Genomic DNA, 20,149 nt, shown 5'->3' on the forward strand with positions numbered 1-20,149 from the left:
ATTTCACTATCCACACATCCCGGTGTTTCTGAATATGCCAAAGTTAATGCTAATAATAGTTGGAAACATTTCTATAATGCTTGTTATAAGTCAGTACTATTCTAAATGTTGATCTCTTAACTTGTAAAATAAATCATTATATATTAACTACATACCTGTCAACAACCCTATGAGGTAGATACTACCATTATCTCCAATTTACCACTAAAGAAACTAAAGTACACAGGAGTTAAATACAAGGCTATGGTGAAGGAATTGAACCTAGGTGTTCAAACTCCAGAGTTCAGATGCTTAACCACTAGCCTATGCTGCCTCTCTTCTTCGGGCTAGATCATATTTTGCTTCCTTTAACTCATTAGATGAAAATTTTAGGATACCAAGTGTCAGAAACCAGTCAAAGTTTTCCCATACCATTTATTTATAATTACACTTAACACCTAGACCACATCTTGATGGTACCCTCACTAATTTTGGCCTTCTGTTTTTAATTGGGATTCTTCAACCATCTGGATACTTCTGGCCCCCAGAGGTGGTATTGCTTCCCTATAGTTGGGGTCAGTGATGGAATGGATGTCTGCAACCTTACAACAGAGTCTCTGAGTACCTAAGCGCTTGGTTTGGGTTGCAGTTCCAACAGGAAGGGTCATTCTGATCATTTTTATTCTTTTCCCAGGGACAAGTTTGGGCTCATACTAAAATTCGATTACAGTTCCTTTTTTTCTTATTTGAGATATAAAAGGAAAAATCTTTTCTTCATCTATTTATGGATGCATGCCTTGGTGGAGGAGGAAGGATGAGCTGGGGCACTGCAGGCTGAGCCAAAGATACCACAGTCATTTTGCAAAAGCTGGAAGCAGAGCAGCAGGGTGGAAAGAGATATCCTGAGGGACAGAAAACCAGGCATGAGACTAAATATCCAGTAACTCCCAAAGCTAACATCTAAACTGTGAAGTAGAAAGAGATGGGAGCATGTTTCAGAAAGCTGGGAACTGGCTTAAAGCATAAAGAGTTTACTAAAATATTGCTGATACTCAAGAGTCCAAGTCTTGCTGAAGGGAAAGCCCTGATCCACCTTCAAAATATTTGAAAACAGTAGTGAACTGAATGTAATTAGAGCTGAAGCAAAGCTGAGATCCAGCTCAACTACAGGTTAGATTGACTAATTTCCCCATACTAGTGACCTGACAAAAAGGGGCTTGCCCTTTTTAATCTGTGATGGTTTCTACAGTCCTTTTTCACAAAAACATGTAATTAAAAACTATCAGATACACAATGAACCAAAAAAAAAAAAAAAAAGACCCATGTTCAATAGTGGAAATAGTGCTAGAAGCAGATGAAGTGATAGCTCAGATTTTAAATGATCAGACAAGGACTTTAAAACAGTTATGATAAATATGTAAATGCTCTAGTGGAAAGGTGGATAAAATGCATGAACAGATGGAGAATTTTAGTACAGAAGTGTAAACTATGAAAACAGAATCAAATGGAAGTGCTAGAAATAAAAAATAAGATATAAGAAGTGAAGAATGTTTTTTGATGGGCTTAACAGCTGACTGAACACAGCAGAGGAAAGAATCAGATGCTTGAAGACAGGTCAGTATAAATTATCCAAACTAAAATACAAACAGGAAAAAAAAAAGGAGCAAAAAGTATGGAACAGAGTGCCCCAAAACAGAGACAAAATAAAATGTTCTAACATATGTGTAACTGGAGTGTCAGACAAAGAGGGGAGAGAAAATCAACAACAACAAAAAAGTATTTGAGGAGATAATAGCTGAGATTTTTCTAAAATAGATGAGAGGTAAAAAGTACAGATCCAAGAAGTTTAGTAAATCCTAAGCAGAATAAATACATATAAAACCACACCTAGACATATCCTACTCAGACGACTGAAAACCAAAGATAAAGATAACATTTTAAAAGGAACCAGAGGAGGAAAAAGACATATTACATACAGGGGAGTAATGATACAAAGAATGGGGCTTCCCTGGTGGCGCAGTGGTTGAGAGTCCGCCTGCTGATGCAGGGGACACGGGTTCGTGACCCGGTCCGGGAAGATCCCACATGCCGCGGAGCGGCTGCGCCCGTGAGCCATGGCCGCTGAGCCTGTGCGTCTGGAGCCTGTTGCTCCGCAACGGGAGAGGCCACAACAGTGAGAGGCCCACGTACCGCAAAAAAAAAAAAAAAAAAAAAATTGATGACTTATCAGAAATGAAAGCAGAAGACAATGTGTGACATCTTTAAAGTACTAGAAACAAAAACCATAAATATCCTTCAAAAAAGAAAATGAAATAAAAACATTTGCAGGTAGACAAAGCTGAGATAGTTTGTTTCAGACAGACCTGCATTATAAGAAATGCTAAAAGAAGTTCTAGAAGCTGATAAAAATTCGAATCTGCAGGGAAAAATGAAGAGTACCAGAAATGGTAAATATATGGATAAATATAGAAGACCTTTTCAAAAATAATATCTAATTTTATTTATATATAATGTATATATATAAAATTTATATATATATATAATGTGTGTATAATATATTGTGGGATGTATAAATATACAACAAGGACTCAAAGGGCAGAGGTAGGTAAATGAAATTATACTATTGTAAGTTTTCTTACATTATTCATAAAAGAGTACAATATCATTTGAAGGTTAGATTGTGCTAAGTAAAAAATGCATGTTAAAAGAATTATAGCTAACAGTAGAGGAAATAAATGGGATAATAAATTAACCCAAGAGAAAGCAGGAAATGAGGAACAAGTGAGACCAAGAGAAAACAAATATCAAGATGAAAAACTCAAACCCAAGCACACTGACAATTATATTAAATGTAAACGGATCAAGCACTCCAATTAAAAAATTTTCCATATTGGAAAAAAAAATAACAAGCAGGGAATTCCCTGGCGGTCCAGTGGTTAGGACTCCGTGCTCTCACTGCAGAGAGCCTGGATTCAATCCCTGGTTGGAACTAAGGTCCCATAAACCGCGTGGCAAGGCCAAACAAACAAAAAACCAAGCAAGGATTTTTAAATAAAGGAGCTTTAAGAAGGGTATTTGTATTTGTTCATCTTTTTTCTCTTAATTCAAACATGCAGCTGTCTTGTAAGGAATGGCAGAGGGGTTGTGATAGCCATACCTTGATCAATGGTCATAATGTACATCTCATTTCTTCCATGAGAAGAAAAAATTATAGCATTGCTGTGCCAGACATTTCATTTGGTGATTTAGTCAATTGTTACTAGTAGTATCTGGCCTTATGGATCAAACACATATCCTTATATTGAGAACTTATATCTAACAGCCTCCTAAAAACTTGGCATTTCTAACAGAGTTGATATCTGACTTTTAATAAGATATCGAGGTCATGCTTCTGTAAATACAGAAAAGAAACATCCTGGAGCCATGGAAAGAGCATTGGACTTGGAGTTAGAGGGACTAGATTCAAATCCTAGCTAGATTAAAATCCTAATCCTACATGTTAATGAACTATGTGACCCTGGATAATAAACCCTCTTTCCTTCTCTGGATCTTAGTTTCTATCTATAAAAATAGGGATAATAGGGCTTCCCTGGTGGCGCAGTGGTTGAGAGTCCGCCTGCTGATGCAGGGGACACGGGTTCGTGCTCCAGTCCGGGAAGATCCCACATGCCGCGGAGCGGCTGAGCCCGTGAGCCATGGCCGCTGAGCCTGCGCATCCGGAACCTGTGCTCCACAACGGGAGAGGCCACAACAGTAAGAGGCCCGCGTACTGCAAAAAAAAAAAAAAAAAAAAAAAAAAAAAAAAATAGGGATAATAATAATAATACAGGCCTTATAGGTTTGTTGTGTTGATTAAACAATATATAGGAAGGGTCTAGTCTAGTGCCTGGCACATCAGTTCCTTCTAAAAAATAATAGTTGAATCTAATGTCACAGAATTTGGAAAGCTAGTGGTAGCTCAAATGGGAGAAATTAAAGCATTAATAGAAAGAGAATATTAAGACTAGAAGTTCTTTCAAAGCAGATGTCTTTAGTTCTTTATCTTCTCTGTACTTTGAATAAGACTAAGTGCTCTGCTTATTTGAAAGGTTTGCTTGCTTGAAATGATCCTGTCAAGCAAGAAGAGCAAGAGAATTCTAGCAGGTTATAGCCGCCATTTTTTTTTTTTTTTTTGGCCACGCCGTGCGCCGTGTGAATCTTAGTTCCCCAACCGGGGACTAAGTGCGCTACCCTCTGCGGTGAATGCCCGGAGTCCTAATCACTGGACCTCCAGGGAATTCCCAGCCCCAATTTTGCTTCTAATGTTTGGTGACAGGTAAGAGGTTAAGCCCTTGCTTCAGGCTTCGACTAGTCTTTCTGCAGCTGTTCCATCATTCCACTTTATGGTTTAACGGTGGTGAAAGGAATTAGCATTTATTTAATGCCTGCCACGTACCAATCAGTGAGTTAGGGGTCTTAACATATACCATCCCAATTTAATGGATTTTGTTTGGGGAAAACTGAACCTGGGAGAAAAGTGACTTCCCCACAGTTACATGGCTGATAAGTGGCAGAGCCAGCCTGTGAACAAAGAAAGATCTCTCTGATGCCAGTGTCCGGGCTTTTTCCATGGCACCATGCTGCACCTCTGGCCCTTGCCTCACCTGGGCTATAGAGCAACAATCTCTTCACTGGTGTTCCTGTATCCAGTGTTTCTCTTCCCAACCCATTCTCCGGATGGCAGCAAGCTGAACTTCCTAAAACACTGCATCGTCTTGACTCAACACTGGTTGGCTTCTCTTTGGTACTGTGGGTCCATATTGTTTGTTTGGCATTTAATGGTGTCAAGAATCAATTTGCTACGTGACCTTAGGCAAATCATCTTCTGTCACAAACTGACCCAAGCCAACTTGCTATATTATATTAATAAACATTTATTTACTAATTATTGAGTGGTGTTTTGTTGTTATTGCAGGGGTGAGAGGAAGATATCAGTAGCCTTCAACAGTGAGAGATGGGCTACATGTTCTTTCTGGAAAGCTTACTACCAAGTGGTGTGTTACAATGAAAGCAAGTCTCAGACTGAAATCTACTACATGCTCAACATATTTATTAACAAGCAGGCAAAACCAGTCGTACAACTTGTAAGCTCAGTGAAGTCCCAGATCTTGATCCTTTTAGACACTTTGCCAACTCCCTTGCCTGAAAAGTTAACTTTAAGTAAATAAGACAATATTCTATTTAGCAGGATTCATCTAGCCTGCTAGTCAGAATCAGGTGACAGGATCTTCCACTACTGGGGAGAAAAATACTGAATAGGTCCCAGCCCATAACATCATTCTAAAGAATCTCGTTGCTGAGCTCACTAGATTCTTATATGTTGGTCAAGCAAGGGTGGAGGTACCTATATAATACAATGCTTCTAGCTAAATCACATATCTTGACACCATTTATTTCACCCATGAAAAAACATATCTAACATCTAACCCTATTTAATAGTCTTCTAATGCTGATTGACAATAAAGATAATTGAAGTTCTTGATGTAAACTGCTACTGGAATGTGAGATATTGATTAGAATTTCTCAGGTACTAACTTAACCACTCCTAGAGTGTTTATTTCTTATTAGGGTACTTCAGATGTTAACTAATAGCCTCCAAGCTTTACAGTAAAACTAGGTAACACGTATATAAAACTTTCTAGTCTGAAATATTTAAACATATATTAACATTATATATCATATATTTTATATGATATAATATTTAATATAAGTAAATTACAGACAACGTAACACCTTCACTGGGGTTCAGTTTGTTTATGTGAGGAAATAAGATGAGCTAACTTCTAAAGTTTCTTCCATGATTCTATAAGTGGATTTTAGTGTAGTTAGAAGGATCTGGGTTAGAATCATGGAAAAACTTACTGACAGTTATCATCAAGCATGAAAACCTCTTTTCTAGAACACTTTCATATTTTCTTCAAAGGATTTATTTTTCTAAATAAATATCCTTAGCCCCAACCACACCTGTCATCCTCTAACCCTCTTTTTTATTTTTTAAAATTTAAAAAAAATTTATTTATTTACTTACTTAGGCTGCACAGGGTCTTAGTTGTGGCACGTGGGATCTTAGTTGCAGTGAGAACTTTAGTTGCGGCATGCATGTGGGATCTAGTTCCCAGACCAGGGATCGAACCCGGGCCCCCTGCATTGGGAGCACAGAGTCTCACCCACTGGGCCACTGGGGAAGTCCCTAACTCCCTTTTAAAAATAAACATTTTTTTAAATTATTGAGGTATAATTGACATATAACATTATATCAGTATCAGGTGTACAACATAATGATTTGATATTTGTAAATATTGCAAAATGATCACCACAATGACTCTAGTTAACATTCATCACCACACAGTTACAATTTTTTTTCTTGTGATGAGAACTTTTAAGATCTACTCTCTTAGAAACTTTGGGATATGCAATACAATATTACTACTTATAGTTCCCATGCTGAACATTACATTCTCATGACTTATTTATTTTATAACTGGAATTTTGTACCTTTTGACCCCTTTCACCCATTTCGCCTGCCCCCCACTCCCTGCCTCTGGCAACCACCAATCTGTTCTCTGTATCTATGAATTCGGTTTATTTTTTAGATTCCACATATTGGTGAGGTCATGTGGTATTTGTTTTTCTCTGTCTGACTTACTTCACTGGAATAATGCCCTCAAGGTCCATCTGTGTTGTCACAAATGCCAATACTTCATTCTTTTATATATATATATATATATATATATATATAACATTTTCTTTATCCATTCACCCTTTGATGGATTTTTAGATTGTGTCCATATTTTGGCTATTGTAAATAATGCTGCAATGAACATGGGGGTGCATATATCTTTTTAAGTTAGTGTTTTCATTTTCCTTGGTTAAATACCCAGAGGTGGAATTGATGGATCATATGGTAGTTCTATTTTTAATTTTTTGAGGAATCACCATATTGTTTTCCATAGTGGCTGCACCAATTTCCATTCCTACCAATAGTGTACAAGTGTTCCCTTTTCTCCACATCCTCGACAGCACTTGTTACCTCTTGTGGTTTTGTGTTTTTTGGTTGCTTTGGTTCTTTATTGCTGCAGGCGGGCTTTCTCTAGTTGGCGGTGAGTGGGACTACTCTTCATTGTGGTGTGCGGGCTTCTCATTGCCGTGGCTTCTCTTGTTGTGGAGCACGGGCTCTAGGTATGCAGGCTTCAGTAGTTGCAGCACTAGGGCTCAGTAGTTGTGGTGCACAGGCTTAGTTGCTCTCGGCATGTGGGATCTTCCTAGACTAGAGATTGAACCGTGTTCCCAGCATTGGCAGGCAGACTCTCAACCACTGCGCCACCAGGGAAGTCCACGTCTTGTCTTTTTGATAACAGGTGTGAGGTGTTATCTCATTGTGGTTTGATTTGCATTTCCCTAATGATTAGTGATATTGAGCACCTTTTCATGTACTTGTGGGCCATCTATATGTCTTCTTTGGAAAAATATTCAGATCCTCTGCTCATTATTTAAAAATCAAATTGTTTTTGTTTTTGCTGTTGAGTTATATGAGTTCTTTATATTTTAGATATTAACCTTTTCTCAGATATATGATCTGCAAATATTTTTTCTCATTCAGTAGATTGTCTTTTCATTTTGTTGGTGGTTTTCTTTGCTGTGCAGAAGCTTTTAGTTTGATGTAGTCTCACCTATTTTTACTTTTGTTGCCTTTGCTTTTGGTGTCAAACCCCAAAAAATTATCACCAAAATTGCTGTCAAGGAGCTTACCACCTTCGTTTTCTTCTAGGAGATTTAAGGTTTCAGGTCTTATGCTCAAGTTGTTGATTCATTTTGAGTCAATTTTTATGTATGGTGTAAGATAGTGGGCCAGTTTTGTTCTTTTGCATGTGGCTGTCCAGTTTTCCCAACACCATTATTGAAGAGCTGTCCTTTCCCCATTGTATATTCATGACTCCTTTGTTGTAGATTAATTGACCATATATACATGGGTCTATTTCTGGGCTCTCTATTCTGTTCCATTGATCTATGTGTCTGCTTTTATGACAATATCATACTGTTTTGATTGTCATAGCTTTGTAATATAGTTTGAAATCAGAACGTGTGATGCCTTAAGCTTTTTCTTCTTTTTCAAGAGTGCTTTGGCTATTTGGGGTCCACCCTGTAACTCCTTATTATTCTTTATTTTTTCCAAAACCTTTATCACTATCTGATATTATATATTTATTTACTTATTTGTTATTGTCTATCTTCTGCTACAAGACTATAATCTCCCTAAGAGTAGAAACTTTGTTTCAAACTGTACTTTCTATGCTTGACCTGCATAGAAGTCAGGCATAGAGGATAGAAGTTTATTTTGTCTTTTGCTGCATAGCAAACCATACTAAAATGTAGTGGCTTGTTTATTTAAAGCCCATGATTCTGTAATTTGGCTAGACTTAGTTGGTCAGTTCTTCTTTTCATCTGACCTTTGGTAACTCACGTGGTTGCATTCATCTGGAGGTTCAATGGGACTGGATGGTCCAAGATGGTAAAATCTAGTTGTTAACTGTTGGCTGAAGTGTCTTGATTCTCCTCTATGTGGCACATCCAACAAGATACCTTGTGTTTCTTTTTTTTTTTTTTTTTTTTTTGGTTTTTTTTTTTTTTTTGCAATACGCGGGCCTCTCACTGTTGTGGCCTCTCCCGTTGCGGAGCACAGGCTCCAGACGTGCAGGCTCAGCGGCCATGGCTCACGGGCCCAGCCGCTCCGCAGCATGTGGGATCTTCCCGGACCGGGGCACGAACCCGCGTCCCCTGCATCGGCAGGCGGACTCTCAACCACTGTGCCACCAGGGAAGCCCCCTTGTGTTTCTTAAATGGTGGCAGCAGTGTTCTAAGATAATAGAAGTGAAAACTGCAAAGCTCTTTAAGGCTACCTATACAATGTTACTTTCACTAGATTCTGTTGATCAATGCAAGTAACAAGGACAGCCCAGATTCAAGAGATCAAAAATTAGATGAGGGCTTCCCTGGTGGTGCAGTGGTTGAGAGTCCGCCTGCCGAGGCAGGGGACACGGGTTCGTGCCCCGGTCCGGGAAGATCCCACATGCCGCGGAGCGGCTGGGCCCGTGAGCCATGGCCGCTGAGCCTGTGCATCCGGAGCCTGTGCTCTGCAATGGGAGAGGCCATAACAGTGAGAGGCCCGTGTACCGTAAAAAAAAAAAAAAAAATTAGATGAGAGGTGCAGCAAAATCACACTGAAATCACAAAGAGCTGTGATTATTCTAACAATCTATTACAAAGCTCAATAAAGGTTTGTGAAGTGAATGAATGTATTATTATATCATGTCTCAAGTTCCATGCTTCATATTCAAGGTCTGCTGTGATCCTGCTTCCAGAGCACAAATAACATATCTTCCCCAAGCACTCATCAAATCTGCTCTATAATTTATTTATTTGTGTGTGTGTTTTATCCTCACAGAAAGGACATTATCTTGTTCTCTTGGTATATCCCATGTATCTATCAGATATCCAGGCTCCAAAGAGACACTCTGTTGGTCTTTAATGAGTTTAATTTAACTTAACAACACTGACATCTTATCCCCTACCTTCCATTCCATCATCATGAAGTCACTAGTTGAACAATTCCCTGAAAATCTTATCATTATTCCAGTCTCCATGTCTTTACTCATTCCATTTTCCCCACCTAAAATATTCTCCTTCTTCCTCTTTGCTTATTTCGGTGTTTCTCACTGACATTTAGCAACTTTGGCCCTACCCACTAAATTCCAGTAGAGGCAGGGTCATTATGACAACCATGATAAATCCCCTGGTTAAATATCACTAGTAGACTATCCTTTGGGCCTACAGTGGGAGCAATATTGTTTTGTCTGTCCAGTACCACCTCCTGTCTTAGGAAGTGTTCCTTCCCCACTCCAACTACATCGTTCTTGAAGAAGTTACTCTATTCCTGTAAGTCTGTGCCCTCCTAGGTACAGCTGAATTATCTGGCATGTCTGAAGAAGGTCAGGCACTAGCCTATCCAATTTGCTGAAATTTAATAGAAATTAGGAGTGGAGCAGACCCCTTTTGTCCTTCTGTAATGGAATCCCCTTCCTCCAAACATACATATAGGGGTTGACCCCAAGTGCTGAGGATGCTAATATCTAAATAAACACTACTCACACCAAAAGCCATTAAGTTTCTATAAAGCTTAGGGTAGGGTTGGGTTGTGAAAAACACTTGGGTTTTTTACAAAAACTGAAGCAAAAAGCCTGGGCAGAAAATTGAATAAAGCAGGGCAGAGGAATTTCACTTATACATTTTTCCTGGGTAGGTAGCTAGAAAGGAAAAGGGAATTGAAGAGAAAGTATATGCATGGAGTACTAAAAGCTGTTGAGTTAGGGTTTTGGGTGCTGCACAGATAGAAGTTTGGAACTAGAAAGGAGATAAGGACCTGTGCCTGGGGAATACCTCTTCAGTCACCAGAAAAGCTAAGAGAGAGAGCTCCAACGTGGACAAGGGGCAGACAGGGGTGACCTGGGAAGGGGAAACCTTTTATTCTACATATTAACTTGTGCCAAGCTGAAGTGAGTCTGTACTTGAAATTAGTGACCTATATTCTCAATTTTGGTGACTGGCACCCTAATCTGTCACTCAAGCAATCTAGAAACCTAAGAGTCACTAGTTTTACATTGACTCTATTGTCCCTTGCCCCTCAAGGTTAATCATCAACAAGCCCTGTCAATTTTCCCTCTTTTTTTCCAATCCATCTCCTCCTCTCTATTGTTACTACCATTGACCTAGTTCAGGTCCCTATAATCTCCCACCTAGACAACTGGTCTTCCTGCCTGCAGTTTAATCCCCTTCCAATCCATCCTTCATACGCTGCCAGAATAATCTTTCTCAAGCACATATCTGACCATGTTGCCCTCCTTCTTAACAACACCCCCATCCACCAGCTGCCCAGTTCATGCCGCCTAAAAACTAAACTCTAAGCATAGCACTCCAGAATTCTTGTGGCCTGTTTAACTTTCAGCCTTCATTCTGGCCATCCGTCCCCCTCCCCCAAACATACACTTCTGTGCTCTAGACGCACTGACCTACTTTCAGTTCCCCAACACAACATGCTTTATCAAGCCCCTACGCATACCTGGAATACCTTCTCCTCCTAATGCCAGCCTGGAGAATTCCAATGCATCTTTGAAATTCAGTTCAGGTGTCATGTCCCCCTGAATTGCCCCAGGCAAAATCAGTTTCCCCTCCTTCAGGGCCCCCACAGCTGCTTGTATACACTTCTTCCGTTACACATGCCTAGTTACTTGCCTGTCTTCAACCAGCAACGGGAAACTCTCTGAGAACAAGACTATATTTTATTTATCTTCATATTCTCTGTGTCTAGCGTAGGCTTAAATAGGGGCTCAAGGTTGTTGAAGGAATAGATGGATATTTGATACTTTTTGGTACTTTAGTTTACCAAAAGTTGCAGTAAATGAGGTTCTGCGTACAAAATAGCTGATGGTGTGTGTGCTGTCATGCCTTGGAAAGAGGCCCTGGTATTTTTCGGTTTTGTTTTTTAGGTGTATTTTAATAATTCATTAGACAATGATTTATTAATCATCCACTATGTGTCAGGTCCTGTGCCATTTTTAAAGGTCAGTGGATACTGGACATCAAGCAAGTCAAACAGCCTTGGCCTTCAAGCAGGTACTCTCCAAGAGAAGCTTTACAGCTATATGGAATTACAGTACAAAATTATTTTTGAAAGCAGATTCTGGGAGATGTAGTTATTTCACCATTCTAAAGGAAAGTTTAAACAACTTGTTGAATAATTTTAAAATGAAGGAACAAAAAAAGGATAGAGTGACTACAGGCTACAGGTAATAGATGGAATGACATGACCAATCCTTGCCACATGGTGGCAGTGCTTCTCCAGGGATGAGGATTTAGTGGCCTAGGACTTCAGAAAAGCATGTTCTCACACTGTAACTCCAGAGGAGGAAGAGTACTAAAAGTTTAACATGGTAGACTCTCTCAATTTGCAGAAAAGATGAAGTAAAACATATAATTTAATCAACTTTCTCCCTCCAAACTTTCGTGGGCCTTTGGAATCTGCTTTTATTTGTTGGCCAGCAAGGAAATATAAATAGAACTTTGGACTGGGCTGAGCGTGTTAAATTACAAGGCTTAGTTTTTCATAATTGCTTTCTTATATTGATTTTTTGTGATATAATGATAGATTCTACTAGTGAAACAATTTCTCAAATTCTATGACCAAAATAAGTGTGTCAGTATTGTAAAGTATTTTCTGTAGAGTACCTAACTTCCAGGTGCTCTGCCAATCAAACCCATTTGAGAATCATGATCTAATCCAATGTTTTCTAATTACAAATAAAGAAAACAAGGCTCTGAGAAGCTAAATGACTTACTTAAGATCACAAAGCCATTTATGCGATAGGTTCAGGCTCATCCTTGCAAAGTGAACACTCCAGATCTTTCCCTCACTGCCATCTATCAACTTCATAAACAGAGTTTGTTGGATGATTAATCTTGAGAATCAAGAGACAGAGAGGAGTCAACGTGACTTCCAGATTTCTGAATTGGTAACTTGGATTACGGTGCTATATTCTCACCAAAACTGAGAATATCGATTGCTAATTTCAAATACAGACTTGCTTTAGCTTGGCACAAGTTAATATATAGAATAAAAAGTTTCCCCTTCCTAGCTCACTCCTTCCACCTATTGTCCAAATCAGAGCTCTCTTAGTTTCTCAGGTGACTGAAGAAGTGCTCTCCACAGAAAGGAAAATGCTAATCGTTCTGAAAATGTTAATGTCAGGAGTGTCACCTCATTTGTTCACTTCCCAGAGGGAATTCAAGAAGAATAATATAGTTGTCAAGTGACTGAGTTAATTAGATTAACAAATATTGATTGATTTCTCTACCATGATCCAGGTATGTTCTAAGCCCTTGGTTCTCAAAGTGTGATCGCCATACCAGCTGCTTTAGGATCACCTGGGAACTTGTTAGAAATGCAAATTCTTGGCCCTCACATCAGACATACTGAATCAGAAATTCTGGGAATGGGGTCCAAAAATCTGTTCTTACAAACCCTTTAGGTTATTCTGATGCATCCTCAAGTTTGAGAATGACTATTCTAGATCAGGAGCATATGGTGTTAAAGAAAAAAAAAGTGCTTGTCATCTTGAAGCAACAATATACAAACATACAAAAATAAAACTTCAGGCAGAGGTAAGTGCTATCAGGGAAACCAGTACAGGGGATGGAGGGAGAATGTAGAGGGTGTGCAGGCAAGGTCCCGCTGAGGAGTATGAGCACTGGAGTCAGACTGAGCAGGGTGTGAATATCGGCTCCACCAGTTACTAGCCTTTGAAAGGTTTAGTTTCCTCATCTGCTAAAATGGAGATAGTAGTATTACCTTACAAAGTTACTCTAAAGATTAAATAAGATAATGCTTGCAAAATTCTTGTAACTGTTTCCTGTCTCAAGGTAAGCCCCCAATAAATGTTAGCCCTCCAAATACGAGGGAAGAGTGTGTAGATGTATATTTAGGAATCATCAATGTAAAAATTAATAGTAAAGTGCGTGAAAAGGTGGATAGATTGAGATGTGAGAGAAGAGGATGGAAGATGGGATCTTGCTGGTGGGAGCAGACATGGGTTGAAAGGAGGTGAAGAAATGAAGATGAGGAGAGAGAACTTTTATCTGAACTCAGCTAAACCTGGAAACTTGGAAGAGGAGGCCAGTGGATAGGGTGAATAACCATCCTGGATTGCCTGGGACTGAGGACATTCCTGGGAGGTGGGACTTTCAATGCTAAAACTGGGCAAGTCCTGGGAAAACTGGAATGAGTTGGTCACCCTGTCAGTGGATAGGATCACGGCCGGTGAAGTGGGGGAGGTAAACATGACCTTTCTTTCTTGGTGCACTCATCTCTTCCTTATAGTAATCTTGTAAATATCTTCCAGTAGCTAGACTCAACAAGAATCTGGAGGGCAAGGGAGCTCGAATAATGCACTGGGGAGAAGTCAGCCTTGCCTGGACAGAGCAGGATAAGTAAGGAAAGAGAGAGAATGGACCTGAAGGGCCAAAAAGATAGTAACAAGGACGATGACAAGGGATTAGAACTGTCTGGGATTAGTCTGACTCCAGACCTTTTAATTTTTTTCCTGCCTTGTCCAAAGAGTATGGAAGTGGGATGAGTGTGTGTTTTCTGCATACTCGAATTAACCTTAAATAAAATAATAAAGATTATCCAAGGATATTCTTTGGTATCTGAGCAGCCCACAAAACTTTTCTTTTTTGATGTCCAGTGGCGTGAGTGCCATGTACAAAAAGGAGCAGGTGGGACCCAGCTGCTCCAGGAAAGGAGGTCCTGGAGAAAATCCCCACGGGGATGACTTCAGGTGCCCAGGGATCTTCTCCTGGCTCACTTCCCGCCTGGAGGGCTTACTCCTCAAAAAGCGTTTGATGGGAGCTGCCGCGCTACGGTAAAGGTCAAAGGTCAAAGGTCACCGCTCGCACGTTAAAGTCTTGCAAGGCCAGAGGGTCTGGCCGCCAGGCAGCCAGGACACCTCCAGCCTCCCCCTGCCTCAGTTGACAAGAGGAGCCGCGACCCGCCAACCTAACCCAGATTATATTCAACGGGCCGGCCGAAGGAGCTTCGATTGGTAGGACAGGATGGGGGCGCGGCCTCATGTAGAAAGCCTCCTCTTGATTGGTGCAAATCGTTGAGGGCGGAGCATCCACTCCGGCTGGGCGCGAAAGCTCGAACGCCGCTGCCTGGCCGGAGACTGCGGGAGCAGCTGCGTCCCGGGTGCGGGAAGCGGAGACCTGCTTCTTCCTGAGCGGCGCGCTGCGGAGGCCGGAGTCATGACGGGAGAAGTGGTTTCCGAGGTGAGTTTATGCACTTGCCTCTATCTGAAGCTGCGGAGGCCCGGCGCGGAGGGGTGGGGTGGGGCAGGGGTCGAGCCGGCCGAGTGGGTCGTGGAGGCTGGGAGGACTACAGCTCCCGGCGTGCACTGCGGCGGCTCGGCTTCGCGGCCCTGCGGAGATAAAACTACAGGCCCCGAGTGCTCGGGACCCCGCGGTCGATCCCGGCGCTGGGGTCCCCGCGCCTCGGTCCCCTCGGGGAGGTTGCTCCTGGTCTTTGCGGCGCGCGCAGCCCGCCGCCAGCCTCTGCTCAGCCCGCCCCTTTGGCGCGTTTCCTGCGGCGGGAGCTCTTCCTCCAACTGCGCCCCAACAAGGAGGAAGGACCAGGCCGAACCGGACCGCTAGGGTGAGGGGCAGCATTAACTGTAAATGGACGGCAGGAGTCTTAGAGACTTCGAAATTGGGTCTGGAAGAGGCCTCTGAGGTCATCACACAGGGTCCCAAGAGGTGAAGGTACCAGTCTCGGAGCCTTCCGGGAGGTGACTGGCTGGTCGCTGTCGGAATTGGCGTAGAAACGACATCTGTTTCCAGATCTGTGTTCTTTTCTGGGGCTGAGACTGGAGTGAGACACTCGTCTTGGGAGCAAAATTTAACGGGGCGCTTTAAGATAATTTTTAAAATTAATTTTTACTGAAGTATAGTTGAATTATAATGTGTTAATTACTGCTGTACGGCAAAGTGACTCAGTTACACATATATGTACATTCTTTTTCTTATTCTTTTCCGTTGTGTTTATCACAGGATATTGAATAGAGTTCCCTGTGCTATACAGTAGGACCTTGTGGTTCAAGATAATACTTAAATGCAGTATTTTTAAAAGTAAAAATTAATGCAAAAAATTCCATTATTTGATTTTGAACAAAATATCAAACTTTGAAATGAAGACAAGATCCGACCCTGTGTTTGCACTACTCTGTCTCACTCACCTCACACTCATCCTGGCCCTGGTTCAAAATAAACTTTATTTACAAAAGCAAGCAGCTGACCTCATGAGTCATAATTTGTCCGTTTGATTTTTTATTTTAATATTGCACTAAAATATCTTGATTACTGAGTGTTTTGAGACCTTCTAGCCTCACCCTGTTCCTGGCCCTGACTGTCGCTGGTTCTGCTGCAGATTGCCTAGAATACAGTGATTAAGAGTATCACCATGGGGCTTCCCTGGTGGCGCAGTGGTTGGGAATCTGCCTGCCAATGCAGGGGATACGGGTTCGAGCCCTGGTCCGGGAGGATCCCACATGCCGCGGAGCAACTAAGCCCGTGTGCCACAACTACTTAGCCTGCACTCTAGACACCACGAGCCACAACTACTGAGCCCATGCACCACAACTATTGAAGCCCGTGCGCCTGGAGCCTGTGCTCCGCAACAGGAGAGACCGCCGCAGTGAGAAGCCCGCACACCGCAACAAAGAGCAGCCCCTGCTCGCTGCAACTAGAGAAAGACCACGGGCAGCAACGAAGACCCAATGCAGCCAAAAATAAATAAATAAATCTATATTTTAAAAAAAAAAAAAGAGTATCACCATGTATTGAGCTATGTGGTTACCTGAACTCAGTTTCCATGTCCACAAATAGTCTTACTGCTTTCCATTGTTGGGAGGATCATCAGCATATACATCATGATCCTCAGTGATATTCCTCTGTTTGTGTTATTTTTGGTTATAATTTTAATAATTGTACTAAACATTCAAATCAATTTAATAGTTGTTTGAGAAGCCATTAGGGTGAAGCCTTGTGACCTATTACATTACAGATGTATTTTCCCCCTTATTAATAAGTTGATTCAGAGTTCTATGAACCAAGCTTGGTCACTAACTAGTCAAGTCACCCAACATACCCCCGTCTCCTTAGATTTTTCACTTGTGACTTAAAAAAATTTTGGGGGGGGGCTGAATTTCAGACATAAACATCGAAAGGCTGTTATAATGAACCCATCACCTAACTTCAGCAATTATCAAATCATGCCAGTCTTGTTTCATTTATACCCCCACCCACTTCCCCCCTTACTGAATTATTGGCAGCAAATTCCACACACATTTCATCCACAGATATTTCATCATGCATCTCTAAAAGGTAAGGGCTTTCCAAAAAAGATAACTACTATATTATTACCATACCTAAAAAATTTAGAATTATTTCTTGATATTAAATAGCTAATCAGTGTTTAGATTTCTTTGACTCATACATATACTTTCAGTTTGTTTGAATTAGGATCCGAACATGGCCCCTGCATATTGCAGTCGGTGATATGTGTGTGTGTAAATATCTTTACTCTCTTTATAAGTCCCCCCCCTCTCTTTTTTCTTGCAATTTACTGTTAAAGAAACCACAGAGTTTGTCCTATAGTTTCCCACACCTGGATTGCCTCTCTGTGATGTTATTTATCATGTCATTTGGATACACTGAGAAACACTTTACACAGTAAAACGAAATAAGTGCTTGATTCTTTAAATTTATTTACTATAACTCAAAATAAAGAGTTGGTCCTATAATAGCCTTCAAAGGTGAACAATGAATTTTAGTTTGTTTTCTTGTCCAGTAATTCTTTTTTTTTTCTTTTATAAATTATTTTATTTATTTATTTTTGGCCACGTTGGGTCTTTGTTGCTGAGCGCAGGCTTTCTCTAGTTGCTGCGAGCGTTGCAGTGCGTGGGCTTCTCATTGTGGGGTCTTCCCTTTTTGTGGAGCACGAGCTCTAGGTGTGCGGCTTCAGTAGTTGCGGCACATGGGCTAAGTAGTTGTGGCTCTCGGGCTCTAGAGTGCAGGCTCAGTAGTTGTGGCTCACGGGCTTAGTTGCTCTGTGGCATGTGGGATCTTCCTGGACCAGGGATTGAACCCGTGTCCACTGCATTGGCAGGCGGATTCTTAACTACTGCGCCACCAGGGAAGTCCTGTCCAGTAATTTTTTTTTTTTGCGGTACGCGGGCCTCTCACTGTTGTGGCCTCTCCCGTTGTGGAGCACAGGCTCCAGACGCGCAGGCTCAGCGGCCATGGCTCACGGGCCCAGCCGCTCCGCGGCATGTGGGATCTTCCCGGACCAGGGCACAAACCCATGTCCCCTGCATCGGCAGGCAGACTCTCCACTGCGCCACCAGGGAAGCCCATGTCCAGTAATTCTTAATGTCATCCTTTTGTTAAACTGCTGTATTGGTTTTTCCTTATTTCAGCCTGATGATCCCATGATAATTTGTGTATCTTTATGTACTTAGAGCTTTCTGTCACCTGCTGGTTAATACAAATTATATTCTCATTTTCTAGGTTCACCTAGAAATCAATGATTCAAAACTCATTTCACAAGAAGAAGCAGATAGTCCTTCAGACAGTGGACAGGGCAGCTGTGAAATAGTTGGGCTCTTGAGTGAACAAGGTTTGTAACAGTCAGTACTTTTATTTTTAGGAATAGAATGTGGCAGCTTGGGTTGTAAGGGGACTGGATTAATTTCTTATTCTCTGATTTATTAAATTATTAATGCTTAACCTTGTTTGTTCTGTTTATTATAAAAGCAAAATAATAGTGCTTGTACCCTTTTGAAAATAACCATTTCTGTTATATTATTGAATGTATAAAGTGTCTAGAAGATACCATATTGCCTGGTTGAATGCATTCATCCTATAATAAAAGGACTTTTAACACCTGCCAGAAGGATCAGAACAGCTTTACACATTGTAAATATATATAATTACATTTCTTAGTAAGAGATATTTTTCCAGGGAAAGTGGTTTTCAAAATATATTTTTAGATTTGCTTTGCTACAATCAGTTCTTAGTGTTAGTTACATAATTTCACAAGGTGATATATCACTTGGCTAATTGGATATGTTTTTGAGGAGTACGGGGACTAGGAAGAAGGCCAATGACGGTAGACTCTAAAAAAAATTGTGTTTCCTCCAGATTCAGATGAAGAGATATTTGTGAGTAAGAAATTGAAAAGCAGGAAGGTGCTACAAGAGAGTGATTCTGAACAGGAGGGCACAAATGCCTCTCCAGAGAAAACTACCTATGACGATATAGAGGAGGAAGATAAGGAGAACTTACATGCTGGAAAAAATGGAAAAGTCAGAAGGATTTACAGAACTCTGGTGAACAGTGATGAGAGTGACATCGAGGAGTCTTTGTGTCAGGAAAATCTTGAAACCCAAGTGACACCTTGCTTAGAGCTGAGTCTCCAACCTGAAAACTCTGTGGATTTTACAGTTGACAGAAAGATTTCCAAAAAACCCATACATGATAAAGAAGGAATTGGAGGAAAAGCAAAAGTAAAATCAAAGCGAAGACTCAAGAAAGAGGAGAGAAAGATGGAGAAAATTAAGCAGCTGAAAAAGAAGGAAACAAAAAATGAGGTACATTTAAAAGAATAATTTGCTGTTTCTAAGGCAGGTTAATGTTTTAGAAAAAGTTGCTTTTAGGAAAAATAGTTGCTTTTAGTTCTTGAGGTTGTTTCTGCACTCAGGATATACCTTCGAGTTGATTGTCTTGCAATGAGGTATGTGATTTCAAATCCGTTGGTCTCATTCTCCATTTTGGATATGAGAGGACACCTTCCAAATAAATGGGTTTCTGATTTTCTTTGTGAGCACGTGGAGTTATTCTTTGCTGTTTCTGATCTGATGAAAATTAACTTTCATAGGATTTTTCATGCCTCCATCAGTCAAAAGTCTTGTTTGCTACCTGGAAAAACCATCCTCAAATTTTATAAGCTAGTTGCTTAATGAAGTATTTAATTGACTTTTCAAATACAAATGTACTATTTATTAAGTTAATTTTGGACAATTGTGTAAAATCACAGCATGGACTTCAAAGGATGACTATGGATTAGGAACCAGTGATAATGTTCTAGGATGCCATATACTTGTCTGTTGAGGAAGCATGAGCTTTTTCTGTCCTGATGCAAATTGCTATATGGTGCTGTAAAACATTGGATTTGAAAATGATTGGATCTTGCTTTTTCTTTGTGTTACCCAGGAAGATGATGTGAAACAGCTATTTAATGACAGTGGCTGTCTACTTGTGGATAAAGACCTTTTTGAAACTGGGTTGGAGGAGGAAAATAACTCTCCATTAGAAGATGAAGAGTCATTAGAATCAATAAGGGAAGCTGTGAAAAACAAAGTAAAAAAGCACAAGGCAAGTAAAAGATGACTGCAGTTAGAGCTAACCCACTGCTTCTAACCTTTGCTTTGTTTTCTGATTTACTGTTGGAACCTTAATTTTTTTTTTT

At 40.6% G+C, this 20,149-nt stretch overlaps 1 protein-coding gene across 1 annotated transcript in view; it reads left to right on the forward strand.

The window, feature by feature from the left end:
* Positions 1 to 14,772: 14,772 nt before the first annotated feature.
* Positions 14,773 to 20,149, forward strand: part of CLSPN (claspin) — a 28,660-nt gene continuing 23,283 nt past the window's right edge. The window contains exons 1-4 of the mRNA XM_004266472.3: positions 14,773 to 14,895; positions 18,190 to 18,298; positions 18,823 to 19,271; positions 19,894 to 20,055. Coding sequence (XP_004266520.1) covers positions 14,872 to 14,895; positions 18,190 to 18,298; positions 18,823 to 19,271; positions 19,894 to 20,055 — 744 coding nt within the window. The 5' untranslated portion in view covers positions 14,773 to 14,871. The remainder of the gene's footprint in view (positions 14,896 to 18,189; positions 18,299 to 18,822; positions 19,272 to 19,893; positions 20,056 to 20,149) is intronic.

This window comes from Orcinus orca, chromosome 1, assembly GCF_937001465.1.
Source record: "Orcinus orca chromosome 1, mOrcOrc1.1, whole genome shotgun sequence".
Classification (NCBI taxonomy): domain Eukaryota; kingdom Metazoa; phylum Chordata; class Mammalia; order Artiodactyla; family Delphinidae; genus Orcinus; species Orcinus orca.